At 39.9% G+C, this 14,981-nt stretch overlaps 1 protein-coding gene across 1 annotated transcript; it reads right to left on the bottom strand.

The window, feature by feature from the left end:
* Nucleotides 1–104: 104 nt before the first annotated feature.
* On the bottom strand, nucleotides 105–10,487 carry LOC126387447 (G-protein coupled receptor 26-like). The gene is made up of 3 exons (XM_050039965.1): nucleotides 5,964–10,487; nucleotides 5,752–5,865; nucleotides 105–4,114 (listed from the first exon to the last, which is right to left on the bottom strand). The coding sequence occupies exons 1-3, from the start codon at nucleotides 6,632–6,634 to the stop codon at nucleotides 3,877–3,879; spliced, it is 1,023 nt and encodes a 340-aa protein (XP_049895922.1). The 5' UTR covers nucleotides 6,635–10,487; the 3' UTR covers nucleotides 105–3,876.
* Nucleotides 10,488–14,981: the final 4,494 nt, after the last annotated feature.

Genomic DNA, 14,981 nt, shown 5'->3' with positions numbered 1-14,981 from the left:
TGCTAATAATTGCCGTTGGTCTCCTTCCATGCATTTAATTAAGTCTGAGTGAGAATAAATTAGAATCACTAATTGGCAAAAATGATCTTTGACCTGTCTCTTTAATTACACTTGGCAATAATGCTGCTGCAACAGAGACATTTACACCATATATCATCTGTGATATAATTAGGGCCATGAGGCAGATGGAAACAAAACAATGTGATGTTCAAACAGGTGACAAGCTGATGGTGAACAATGAACCAAAATAAATTATTTAACAACTTTCCTTTCAAATATACCTGTCAATTTCAAATATTGAATCCTCATCTATCATTTGAATAAAAGTTCTACTATTTGTCATTTGGTGTCCAAGACTTTTAGCTGTAGTGCTTGAATTTAATTAAGAAACTTACAAATTAAATCAAAGGGCATTACCTAGATTCAATGACATTACTGTGAAAACATTAATATTTTTAATAGCTTTATAATTGACAGCTTTTATTGCACATATGCCACTAATAGCTAATCACACTGCCCAAGAACAGCAAGTGACGTACGAGAGGAAAAATACATGTGTATAAAGTACATCCAAAGAAACAGATTTTTCATAATAAAGCAGCTATTCTGGTTTAAGTATAGAACCGCTGAAAAAGTCACGTATTCAAATCTGGCACAAACACAAAACAGTGTGTTTAAAGCACTTTGAAAGCATTCCTATGCTACATCACATTGCTCCCCTTCTATCTAGACAAAAAGTTGTTCCTGTACAGTGCAAAATATATAGTAACATCCTGTAAATATCCATAGAAACATTTTCTCCAGTCAACTGGCAAAACAAAGCACAGTTGTACAAATGCATTTCAGTCAAAAGTGAGCTATCTCTAGTACATTCAGTTACAAACTCACACTGAAAATGATAAGTCGGGTGATATTCTATTTTTTCTTATTGTCAACAAATCCCATGAAGAGACCAAAACTGATAATGACACACTCGTATTATCCCTGCCTCGTACTCATGAGAACACTGGTTTAATTCACATGAGAGATGGATTTAATTAAACAAAACATGTCAAAACTGAGATACTTTGCAGACTAAGCAGCTATAAACTTGGAGCATGGTAAAACAGTCACTGAAGTACACCTGATGTTTAAATAAAGTCATTTGCTTACTTATATGGGGCGGTCCTTATTTGTCAATTGTCCAAAAACTATTGAAAACACAGCAGCGAGTCAACTGGTTGCACTGGGTGACATGGTTCTTCATTACAATGAACCAGAGCACTGTAGTTTATTTCTGTCAAACAAGCATACCCTGTACTGCTGTCGTAAATATTCACTGGTGAACCAAGTGTGTATTCATCCACATCTGAAAATAGTCCCCCAAAAAATGCCAAATTTCTCCTATTTGAGGAATGTTTGCTGAAAACTACAGTGCCCAGCTGTTTAAAGAAATTATGGAATCCGTTTTGAAATTAAAATATATATCTTCGAACCAGTTTTATTAGCTGTGACCAGCACCTCTATAGCTGCTCTGTTGGTTGGCTGGTCAGTTGATAGGTTTTGCCCTCGAAGGCTACAATTTAGCATGGAGGTTAACTGTGTGTGTGTGCTTGTGTTCATGCCAACTGGCTAAACGTGGGGATGCAGTTGGAGTGGCCTATCACAATAACGTGCAGAACTAAATGGTGCATCTAAATGGATTCACAAACCTACCCAAGATGATATGGAAAGATTGGTCATGAGCTAAAAGACGGCTGATTAACATTCATGCCATTTGGCCGAAATGGGCAACACGTGGATGCATGAGCGTACGTAGTTTGTTTGTTTAACATCATCATACATCACTGTGAATACATCTTGTTGCCTAGTAAATCAGGCTGTTTTTATGCACTATTCATACGCATACCTATGAAAGTAATACACCAGTGTTCGTATAACCCATGTATCATGAGCTTATAATTAGTATATAACCTACATAATTGGGAAGGATGCAATCATACGAACAATGTGCTGACGCAACACTTTTTCACTCCAACCTTGTCACATATCATTGCTTGGTCGTGGAATTTCCACGTCTACATATAAAGATGGTTTGGTTTTACATTCATAGGGGAAGAGAACACCGGCCTCCCGGATGAAAGTCGGCGATTGTTTGACCCACCCACCACCATTCCCACCCACCCGTCACAGACTTTTTGCCCCCTTATCTTACGTTGTTGTCTTGCCGCATTTCCCCCTGACACTGTCAGGCACACTGATGGTGCTCGGCCGTGTATCATGTCGACATGAAAGCGCTTTTTTTTTCATCTGTGTCTGATGCGGAAAGTCACTGCCCAAGCACCGATATACGACAACTTTGGAATGAGACCAGGTTGGCTGATGGGAAGAAATAAGGAAGTAGTGTAAAGACCAAAAGTCCATGTAAGGAGGCAGGTTGGGGGTGTGGATGGGTCAAAAACACAGGACTTTCCACCAGGAGACCAGTGTTCTTGTCCCTTGTGAAATCAAGTTAAGTGTAAGTTATTTTAAGGTACATCATCACCATGTTTCTTTTCATAAACCTAACCTATGTAACTTTACCATAAGTATTTCACGTTAAGTTGGTTACTTCACATTACGTACATTACGTTCAGTTCATAACTCTACATTATGTGCGTAATGTGCCTGACCATGTTTCTTTTGCTAAACCAAACCTACCAAACTGTACTTTCCTACCATACGTAACTTACGGTTAAGTACACAACTTTACATTCAGTATTTGACGTAACAACACAATTCGTGGGGCGTTAATTCTTAGATATCATAGGAACTGCTGTATGCTAATAATTTAGATGCATAACATGTGGTATTTGTGCAATGTTTGTCTGACAATTTGATTCAGGCCGAAAACCTGTGTTGCACATCATACTCCTTAAATGAAGCCAAAAATACAAACAACAAAACAAATATTAAAAAAATATTAATAAATAAAAATAAATAGATGTAGTAACACAATTTTGGTCTTCTCACGGCAATTGTTGACATTAACAAAAATATAGAACATAACCAGCCTCACCATTAAATATCATCGTGTACATGTTATTTGCCTTTGGCTCCTGTAACTATAGTAGCTCTGAGAGAATTAGACAAAGTGCATCAATATTCAGTGACTGACATGACACTGCGAAGTAGTCTAACATGGTCAATACAGAACATGGCAACAATGTGCAGCAGTTGAGCTTTCACACCTAAGAGTAGATTATCCAGAAGCAGGAGCAACACAGTCTTTCCTTCATTTCACGTCTTCACTCCAGCGCCTATCGATCATCGGCTTCAAGCTCTGTCCCTGCGTTTTGTGGCAGAGGAAAGGTCACTACATGTGGATTTGTCAAAAATCATTACAAAGTGGTTGGTACAGTACAAAAGGCCACTTTATACATGTCGCTCAGAGGGAAGAAGGGGAATGTCTCCAGCTGTGTGGTCCTTCAGTTAGAGATTAATCTGAACCCATGACTTATTCGATGAAATTGATTTGTCTGATCCGTGTGTGCAACTGTGTGGCTTTATGTGTCGATGAATCACAGATCTCTTGTTTACCGATACTGTCTGAGGCCAGCGTCTCCACATCGTCCCCGTCCCTCCATATCTGTCTTCCTGTCTTCCCCTTTGCCACCTTCATCCTCCCCCTCATTACTGTCTCCTCATTCTTCTCCACCCACCATCTTCCTTATTTCTGCTCTCTCTTTGCCCCCCACCCACAATCTGTCCCCTCTATCTGCTCTCTTTTCACTTCCTAACAATATCCTGTCCTCTCCGTCTCTCTCTCCTCATTCTTTTCCTCCGCCCACCTTCTTCCAAGAGGCAACCTTTATTTTTGGCCCGTGGTGTGTATCTGCCATGTCCGCGCGTTTGCCATTAGCTGATCCTCTGGAGACAGTAGTCGTTCTCTGTGTCTAAAGAGCTGTTATGGCCAGATGAGGGGTACAGGTCACGGCGGAGCAGCCTGTTGACGACAGTAACCAGGACTTTCTTGTACTGCTGACGTAGGAGGGAGTAGGCAAAGGGGTCGGATGCAGCCTTGCTGTATGTCAGGCACTTACTGATGATTCCCCAGTGGCGGTTGATATCCACAAAGGGTAGAAGCTCGGCCAACCTGAAGGGGCGGCAGCAGAAACATGACTAAACAAAGTACATTTTAGTCAGAACTCTTTTTATCTTTGGTCTTTCAAGTGTTTAAAGTCATAAGAGGATTATGCAAGATTTCAGTTTAAGAGTCTTCAACACATTAGGGACTGTCTGTAAATTATTACAGGAGTAAACTGTTTGTTGCAATATTTTGTAAATAATACTGTTTACCATTATTTCATATACGCAGTTTTGTGGAAACAGTAAAAGATTTTGCTTCACTATTTCAAATTCTTTATGCAACTAAATTTTTTATGATTAAACAAATTGTATGAACAATTGTATGGAATGCCTACCAAAAAAAAAAAAAAAAAAATCAAACAACGAAATAACATGAAATGCGACACACACACTGTAATGTGTATTTCCTTTTTATCTATACATTTGCTATGTCATACTGAATTTAAAAATATAATGTAAAAGGGGAATTTTTTATCATTGTTTTATTTTTTATTTAAAATTTAAAATTTTTTACATTTTTACATTTTCTAAAAAAATTTAAAATTTTTGATTTTTAAATTTTATTTTTCTATCACTTTTTATTATTATTTCTTTTTTAAACCTGCTAGTATCTAATGCCAAGCACTAACATTTTTTACAAGGAGTTGCAGTGGAGCATGTTCTGTTTGTTTTTTTTAGATGGCACATTAAATCTTCCATAGAGCATAAACTAAAAGGAAATACATATAACAATGACCATTTTGTTTTACTTTATTTCTTTGTCTGATTGATTTTGTGGAGGCATTTCAAGTTGTCCATAGTGTTAAACCCGTTTTATACTGTATATACTGTTAGGTACTGCACTTTATTTTATATCAAGGAGAAGATCCATTGAAATGTTTAATAACCACTCCGCAGGGCTTTGGCTTTTTAAAAACTGAACCATAATGTTCAGCCTTCCTTCACACTCCAGTAATTATCATACAGTACCTTATGTTCTGCTAATAAGGTTACCACAGAGCGTGAAGAATATTCCCCTTTTACCCTCAGTAAATGTGCATAAATACTAATTTAAAAGCAGAACAGATACATTAGTGGGAATTATCATAGGCCTAATTAGATGTTTTGGTTTCGACAGTCAGTCAGGCTTCCTCCAGTGGGTAAGGTCAGGGGGGTTACTCCAATATCTCAGGCGCTTCTTCCTTGTTAATGTGTCCTCAGTCTTCCCACACATAGATGTGTGCACACACCACAAATGTCAAACTGATGGATCATCGCCACCACATCTGGCTGAAAACTGGTTTGTGGGGCCCCTGGAGCGTTTCCTCTTTTCTCTGGGAGCCACTATTTGTTGTCTGCACTGCATTTATTGTCCTGCACTGTGTGTGTTTAAGTGGAAGCAGCATGGCGAGCTGCGTGCTTACATGGTGATGCAGGTGAATAATGAGGCAAACTGTAATGGGACTGTGCACTTGGAGTGTTGGATTGTGTCTAATCTGATCCAATGGTGTGACAGATCTGTATCCTCTAGAGGACAACAGCTCTAATGAGGCTGGATGCAGAGATTAGGTTTATGTTATAAGATGGGTCATTTATCTTTTGTGTTGTTGTAGGGAGTTTTGCAGTAAATTAAAAGATTCATGGGCTACTATCAATTCAACTTACCTTGTAATTACATAAGGAGCAAAGCAGATGATGAATGAGCCGATGAAGATGCTTATCTTCTTTGTGGCTCTCTGCTTTCTCCTCTTTTGCTCTGCTAAACATCTCTGTTTCACGCTGAAAACAGCAAAAGACTTTTTAGACTATGAATTGTGAACTGAATGAGACAACTTGGTTTCACAGGCTATACATGAGGAATGCATGTGGTGAGCTACCTTGGGTGAATGTCGACCAGTAGGAAAAGAGTCTGCATGGTGATAATGTCAATCCTCTTGCAGTGAAACCTGGCGACTTTCAACACCTTCAAGTAGGTGAAACACAATATAAGCAGGGAGAGCATGAAGCTGGTGGCGTGGAAAACGACGGTGAAGATTGTAAACTTAATCCTGTCGGCGCCCTCCTGGCTCGGCTGCAGGGTGCAGGACGCGTACACGTCGTTGTAGTCGACCCAGGAGAAGAGCAGCGCGGTGAGGGAGAAGGTGAAGGAGTGGAGCCAGGAGTAGCACACCATGATCAGCGCGTCCTTGTAGCGCATCTTAGTGGAGTAACTGAGCGGGAACACCACCGCTATCCACCGGTCTATGCTGAGAGCCGCCATGCTCAGCATGGTGTTGGCGGTCAGGAAAGTCTCCAGAAAGCTCACCGTGTGGCAAATGCAATCCCCAAAAGGCTGCTGGTCCCTGATAATCCCCACCAGAGTGGCCGGCATGTTGAGAACAGTGATGAGTATGTTGCAGAAGGACAAGTTCATGGTGAAGACGCCGGGCACCTGTCGGCGTATCTCGGTGCTGTGGACGAAACATAGCAGCACCAACAAGTTGGACAACAGCGAGACGACCGCGACCACGACGATGAACAAAGCGAAAATGGTTTCAGCAAAGTCCATGTCTCACTCCAGAACTCTCGTGTTACCTGCGCCTGGTGTTGGTAATGAGCATTTCAAATCAACCATGGTCACCCGTCGCTCATCTCTCCAGCTGCTGCCCTCCAAAAAATTATTTTCAATTAAATCCTCATGCGTCCGCGCGCCGCCGTCCTCTCCAACTTCCACGAGCGCTGTCCAGCGTGCTGAAACGAGCCGCCGCCAACATCTCTCTCCTTCTCTCACCTCAAACTTGTCGATTATTTCCCATTAGCATCCGACAGGTGCAGGTGGAGAGCTCTGCAAAGTGAAGTGTGTGGCATCATCACGCAGATCTGGAAGGGGACTGAGGAGGACCAGGGTGCATATTGAAATAAATGATCACACACATCACGTGAAGCCACGGTGATCACACGCAGGGAACAACTTGTCCTAGTCACAAAACACCCAAACTCACACCTACTTTCCTACATATCGGAGTATTTCTCTGTTTGTCCTCCGCCTGTTGTTTGATTCCTGTGCGCATACACAAATCGCATTAAGTTATTCACGTGCGAGTTTGTGGAGTCGTCCGCATTGATCACAGCTCACCCCAAATCAATGTAGATCAGGAGGCAAAAGAGCGCACAGAGATCCAGGGATGTGCTCCTGGATAATTGGAGACGCTCCTGCCGTGACCAAATGGCACCAGGTGCACACGCGCGCCAGAGAGGCACGGGGGCAAATAGATAGCTTTTCCTGAAATGAATTATTTATAGCCCCGTGGCTACTGTAGATTCACTGCGCACCATCATAATCTGTGTCTGGGATGCAAAATATACAACAGGACTGTCGTTTACAAGAGAATGCTGCTGTTTGTAGACACAAATCACAGTTTGTGTTTTATCTTTGGCCAATATGACTTTGTACTGACATGGAACTGAAAGTTAATGGTTTATATCTACTTTAATTTTTAAACTGAACAGTCAAAACCCCTTTAATTAAGCAACTCATCAATCAACAAAAAAAAATATTGACATTGCAACATAATAGTAGTAATAATAATAATGATAATAATAATGTGGCTTGATGCTTAGGGGTTGTGTTGTGTTTTGCTCATGGTGCTCTGTTGTGTGTTGGTGTTATGTGTAATACATGAGTGAGTGATGTGGAATACTGTTATGTGTAGTATGTGTTTTTTTAAGGTATTTCTTCTGGACTAATATTGTAAGGCAGCAATATTTGTGCAGCTCCTGGGTCCAAATTTTCCTATGGGGACAATAAAGTATATTATATTGTATTGCATCGCATCACATCACATCACATCACATCACATCGTATCGTATCGTATCGTATCATATCGTATCGTATCGTATGCAACACCCAATCCCTTCACTTCTTCTATTTTTATTGAAGAGCACACACTGACTTGTTTAGGACTCAAAACTTAAAGTTTAGGACTCAGGACTTGCCTGTCTTGACTTGAGACTTGAATGCAAACACTCGGCACTTACTTTTGACCTTCAAAACAATAACTTGGTCCCACCTCTGCCCTTCGCCATACAAATACCCAGCATGCATAAAACATACATATAATTAAAAAGATAAGGGAAAGAGGAAGAAGAAAAATATATACATACAAACATACAGTACACATTTTTTTAAGGGAAAAATCAGGCTTGATGTTTCATGACTGAAGTAGTCTTACTATTACTACTTCAGTTTTCTGTTACAGTTTGAAATGATTCCTCAAATACTCTTGTCAACACAATATTTGATATTTCTTTATTTTATATGTCAAATTTATGATTATTCAAATATTAATAATAGATACAGTTCATAGTATGGTTGTATCTCTATATACAGCCTAAATTCAATGTCCTTGTTTCTTGGCTTTTACGAAGACGGATTTTAAATGGGGAAATGGAATGTTTTTTTAATGTGTTTATTAACAAAGGTGGAACCAAGTCATTGTTTTGCAAGTCATTAGTAAGTCTCAAGTCTTGGTCAAAACTGACAAGTCCCAGGTCCTAAACTTTGAGTTTCGAGTCCTACTTAAGTCATAATGTGCTCTTCACCAAATGTAATGCCACTTTGACAACAGAGTAATGATATATAAAATGTACAAGTCATGATTGCCTTTTAAAATTTGTATTTATTTGTAAAAACAAGTTTGTTAAAACAAGTGCATCTCAACTTAACCATATAAAAGTAGTGTTGACATTGCACTCACATATAGCACCATGAATCAGTACGAAAACTGAATGAATTCTGTAAGTTTCTCCCCCGTGTTGTATCTATTTCATCTCATATATTGGACAAATGTCTATAACTTTCTCTTCCCAGTTGGGCCTTGGAGAAGGTATCAAGTATTTTCAAGTCAAAAGGCTCAAGTCCAAGTAAAGTCACAAGTCATTGGTGGTTAACTACAAGTCGAGTTGCAAGTCTTTTTTGTGTTGTCGAGCTGAGTCCATGGTCATCAAAATTCTGACTTAAAATTTGAGTCACGTCTGACTCCTGAGTCCAAGTCATGTGACTAGAGTCCACACCCCTGGTGTTTAATGTGTCATTAACCGACTTGAAAAGTGGGACCACCCTTTTTCCCAACCACTTTTTGTTCTTATTGATTTTGTAATTTACCCCAGGTCGAGAATAAAATTCATCTGTCATTTCTTGGCATCAAACATACCAGCCATAATTTACAAGTGTTCAAAAAAGTTGAAAAAAGGTTTGGAAAACCCACTTTTATTTTACATTCATCAGAAACAAGAATCCTACATGGAAAGTCTCATTTACTCTGTCAGACTTTTCATCTGTTTTCTCCTCCGCAGTAATCATTTTACCACAGTTTCTTTAGTTTTTTATGTCTGTGTCCATATAGCTCCTTGATGCATCAATGTGGAATAAAGAAACATCAAAAAGAAAAAGGACTGTGCTATAAAAACAGATTAGCTCTAGGACATGAAAACCACTGTTCATTTTAATTCATGGCATAAAACACTGAGCATTAAAATCCAAATTGGAGTAACACGCTGCAGCAGGCAACACAAGTGCACTTCAGAAATGTTTGTGCTCGTTACTGAGTCATGCCCAATTCTGGAGAAGCCGGAGTAGACAGTGACTCACTGGGTCAGACACAGCCTGCAGGGGTTTTGTATATCTTTTCTCGTTTTCATTGCCTCATACTCCCACTTGTTATGAGGCTTATGGGCTTGTGCCTGGATCCCCATCCGATCCAATTAAGTGCACTGTTTTATTTATGTAAGAGTGGTACAGTATCAGAGAATTCACTCTGCTCGGGGGCCTGCTTTGCTCGTGGCAATGATAGTTGAGTATTTAAAGTCATTAGGTGAGTCATCATTAAATGCAGTTTAGGGATACCCTGAGGCGAACTACCTGTGAAGTTAAAAGCATCATAATTACAGCAGCTGATGAGTGTCGTAGTCACGTAGGCTACTATATTTCAGCAGTACGTTAGTGAAGGCTTGCAAGTGTCAGCGTGTGCTTTCTGGAGTCAGAGAGTCAGAGAGACAAAGCGTCAGTGGGTGATGTCAGTCCCCTACAAACAAGTGATCAAATGCCTGGGAGAAAGCTACAGCTGGGCTCCTGGGCGATAAAGTGCAAAGCTATTTATAGGCCTGATGTGGTGTCACCTCCAATATAACTCTCAGCGCCGGTGTATTACCTAACCTGAGGTATCAGAGCGAAGCACTGAACACAGCTCCAAAACCGCAAATGAGATTGCTTTTAGAGGATGCTTTTATGTGTGTTGAGTAATCAGCCACTGCAGTTTTAGGTTTCCTCTAAAACGCTTCAAGGACCTGTAGCAGTCTAGCAAATGAATTCAAATGCCACAAGATATCGGCTGATTATCAACCACGGCTCACGGAGTCACACAGACCAGCCAACTCCACGTCTTTGTCTCTACATCCAGAAATAAACTAAAGCTGGTTTATGTGGTAATAACAAAGCAGGGAGGAGGCTGATCTCCAGCTCTGAGTTTGGACAAAATACAACAAATTGCAACTGATTATGAGTCAGAGTCAGTCTCAAGCACAAAGAGGGATAGTGAGGAAGGAGATCCTTTAGAGATAAGACGAGCCACATGCTCAGTATAGGTACAATTAGGAAGAAATGCCCTTTATGTGACTGTATGATGCCCCAACAATTAACATTAGGACTGCAACTTATTATTATTTTGACTTATTTGTTGACGGAGCAGTTTTTTATTGTGGAAAATAAACAACAGAAGGAGAGATAATGTAGTAATGTCCTGCCGTGACAGTATGAAAAACAATAAAGAGTGTTGCTGTCTTGGTTTACACTGGTTCCGAGCATGGAGACTCCTTGTATACATGTTAACACCACTTGATTTCTGCTCTTGGTTGTACTTTACTGTAAACCACGTTAGCCATTAGCTGTCCTCTCAAGTTAGTGAGCAAAACCTTTAAGGGCGAATATTCGCCAGTATTTCGCCGAAATATTTTGATATTCGATTAACTTCGATTTCCTGCTTTTCTCTGCCCTCTATTATTGTAAACAGAATATAAATGGTCTTTAGTCTGTTGGTCAGCCATAACAAGCTATTTGAAAATGTTTTGTATTTGTTAAACTTAACAAAGCGCTGACTAACAGTAAAAGCAACCAACTTTTTTTATGCTGATGACACAGTGATATATTGTGCTGGCTCATCCATCACAGAGGCTGTGGCCAAATTGCATGCTGCCTTTAACGTTATCCAGATTCAGCTCTCACAACTCAAGTTGGTTTTAAATGCTTTTCTCAAATGCTAGGAAGAAGCCTGTGATCACTCCTGATGTTAGGGAAAGAAGTTAGAGGTTGTCACTTGTTACAAATATCTTGGTATTTGGCTTGACGAGTCTCTTTCTTTTAAACCTCAGGTTGATAATCTTCTCAAAAAGCTGAGGCTGAAGTTTGGGTTTTATTTAAGAAGCAAGTCCTGTTTCTCCTTTGAGGGAAGAAAAAGGCTGGTTGCTGCTACATTTTTACCGGTTCTGTATTATTGTGATCTGTTGTACATGAATGCATCTTGTTAGATACTGCATGTCATAGTGCACTGAGATTTATCACTCATCACTGTATGCTTAGTTCCAGAGCTGGCTTGCCATCTTTGACCAGTCATAGACCCAGTCACTGGTATTTATTAATTTATAAAACCATACTTTGAGCTACAGTAGTAGCTACAGTCAGAGTTTTCTTGTCTGTTTCTAGTGCTCAGACTGAGCTGGGAAAGAAAGCTTTCATGTGCTCTGCTCCTTTCGCTTAAAATAACCTTCAAAAAAAGTTGAAACTATGTGAATTTCTTCACAATATTTCTGCCTGACTTAAAAGCCCTCATAAGTACAAGGATGAAGTAATAGGTTGGTTCTTGTCAATGTGTGTAGCTGTTCTAATATTTCTGCATGTTACTGAATATCTTTTATGTTTTTATTGTGCGGTTGTTTGGCTGTAACTTTGTTTTGAGACAGTTGATCTCAACGGGACTTACCTGGTTAAATACGGGTAAAATTAAATAAATATAACTAATTAATCAAAATGAAAATGATCAATTGTTGCAGGCCTAACAGGTTTAGGTTGTTAGATTAAATTAAATCATGAGGACAGCGCAGTGCACAAACAGAGCAACACAATAAATGTGGTGTGTCTGCAGGGAGAGCGAGACTGGAACAGAGCACACTGAGAGCAAAATGGATCTTTGTGTGCACCTCACGACCTCAGCCTTATAACACAGATTGCTCTGAAAGCTTTCAACTTTCCATTCTAACCAATGATCATACGTGACAGCGTCTGCCCTCCATACAAGCCAACATCCCCATCACCTTCAGGCAGCACGACAAGTGCCTTGGATGTTCAGGGAAAAAAAAGTGTGATCTCAGCACAGTAACGAAATCCCCCTCGCGGCCCTCCAGGTACCTGGAATGTCATTTGGAGCTTGTACCTGCGACGCACCGTTTTAAATTCACTGCCTTTACAGTGTCCCTAGAGTCAGAGCACAGCCTGAAGCCAGGAGGGGGAGGGGGTGTCTCAGGTCATGCATTAGGTAACTCGATGGTTTGTGTGTCTTGTCTCAGAGTGGCAGCACACGATACAGTAGTGGGAAACATGATTCCTTTGGACAGCTTTGTGTAATAAAGACTCAAGCAGTGCACGGATCCTACTACTCTTTATCACGTGCCACTGAATTATTCATAGATTACGCAAGTTATTTTGCATATTTTAGCCCATTTACTACTGACTGTGTTACCATCAATTATTTTCCAAAACATGTCAATGAATTTTAAATCAATTCCCCATCTTATAATTACTTAGATAATCCATCAAAATGAGCATTTAGTCATCTTTATTTAGTTCGACTTCTCCCTGCATTTATGAGTTAAGTTACTATTGAAATTGGGTGAAACTGGGTGATAATGTTATTCATAGTATTTCCAAAAAACAAAGGTGCACAAAGCAAATGTAGAGTTAATGGAAAAGAAAAATGAAACAATACTGGTGATATGTTTTGTTTTTTTTAATTTTACATTTATTTATTTTTCAATTGACAAAATGCCTACAACAACAACAACAAAACAAAATAAGGATTTTGAGAAAAAAAAAACTGTGGGTGGGCGAGATGCCACTGCTTTCAGTTTACAACTTTTGATACATGTCGTCAGACCAGCTGACTAGATGACACCTCTTTTCTCTGTTGTGTCCTTGCTTTCGTCCTTACAGGTGGAAGGTCTGTCTTCCCATAGAATATAGCTCCTCTACAATGTCCATCCAACACAGTGGTGTTGTTTACCAAATTGTTTGTATTTTGTATATGGTGTGATACAAAAAAATCAGATTAAATTCTTCCTGACAAATTCTCTCCATCTTTTAGAGCTAGTGGAGGTTTGCTGCTTGCCACTCATCTTCCAACAGATTAATATTCACCTCTGCCTCCTATTTCGATTTCACCTGGTGATGTGTTTTTTAAGACTCAGGTCTTCAGTATGAACAAATGGGTGCTGGGTGCGACAGAGGAAGTAAAGTATCGACAAAAGGACCAACCCAGTGATGTTTTTTGGCCAGAGATAAACTTGCTTTTAACTACAGGTTAGCATGAGCATTATGCTGCATCTGTCTGGAGCATTGATTGTGCACGTCCTTAGAATTGAACGCTACGTATCCACTACGTGTGTTTTTCTTGCATTAGAATTAGCCTTTAATAGCTACATAGGGAGTGGGTCCTCATCTCCGGAGACTGCCATGTTGAACTGCCATGTTTTTACAGTAGCCCAGAATGGACAAACACCACTCCAAGAAAAACAAATTGATTCTTTTAAGGTGAAGCTGCTTTATTCAGTGTTTTTACTGTCCTCATCCTCCACGGATGATTCAACTCCTGGTTAAAAAACGTCCTTAACATCTGAATCAGAAAAAGGTGAGCACAGATTAGCAGATGCTGGGCTAGCAGCCCATCTGCAGCGTGCCAAACAGCCTCAGAGAAACACTGAATTGTAACATGAAACTCCTTCAGTCAGTGTTTTTACTGTTTTCAATCATCAGATCTGTTTGTTTTGGAGAGGAAGAGACCTCTGCGGATAATTCGGCTCCCAGTAAAAAGCACCTGAACAATGAACACTGAAGAAATTCAACCTGGGAGAAGTATCAGCTGGTTGCAATCTCTAAGCACGTACCGCCAGATGACCTTAAATCCCCCTACGTGATGTTCCCTGGGACACTTTCTGCCTGCACCTACATTACAGTACTTGAAAAACACAACTTTGTTCCATAATAAAGGTAACTGAATGCAATACATTATCTTTTTCAAGCAAGTTTCATTTCTCTGCAAGTTGTTTTTCATATTGAAGTTAATTACCCACTAGCTGCCAAGAAGTTAGGATATCAATTCATAAATCTATTAGTAATGCTTTGGAAAATGAGCTAAAACATTCAAAACCACCAGTACGGTCCTAATTCAGCTCGCACTCTGTCAGCTTGTCTCTGCTCAGCTGCCTCCAGGTGTGAATATAAATAGCTTCGTCAGTGTGCAGGTTTGCAAACACCTGATCTCTTTATACTAACTGTGAATGTTGTCACGGCACAAAATTAAATGTTGTTCCTGCGCTTTAAAGAAAACAATACGTCAGCAACTTTAAATACTGTGCAGATGTTTAGTTTTATAAATAGGTTTTACTCATGCTATTAAGGACACCATTACGTCCATCTAGATTGTTGTATAAATGTAACTTTCGTGGAGCCAATTATTTGAGATCTTGTTCGTGTTGACCCAGGTCAGCTCATATTGAGTCCGTATAAGGATGGAGATACAAATAGGGTTAGAAACCAAGTCAGAAGTCATTAACCTTTAAAACGTGCCGTGCTCAGACTCATACTCCAACAA

This window comes from Epinephelus moara, unplaced genomic scaffold (genome assembly GCF_006386435.1).
Source record: "Epinephelus moara isolate mb unplaced genomic scaffold, YSFRI_EMoa_1.0 scaffold443, whole genome shotgun sequence".
Lineage (NCBI taxonomy): Eukaryota > Metazoa > Chordata > Actinopteri > Perciformes > Serranidae > Epinephelus > Epinephelus moara.
This window is presented reverse-complemented; position numbering and strand designations above follow the sequence as displayed.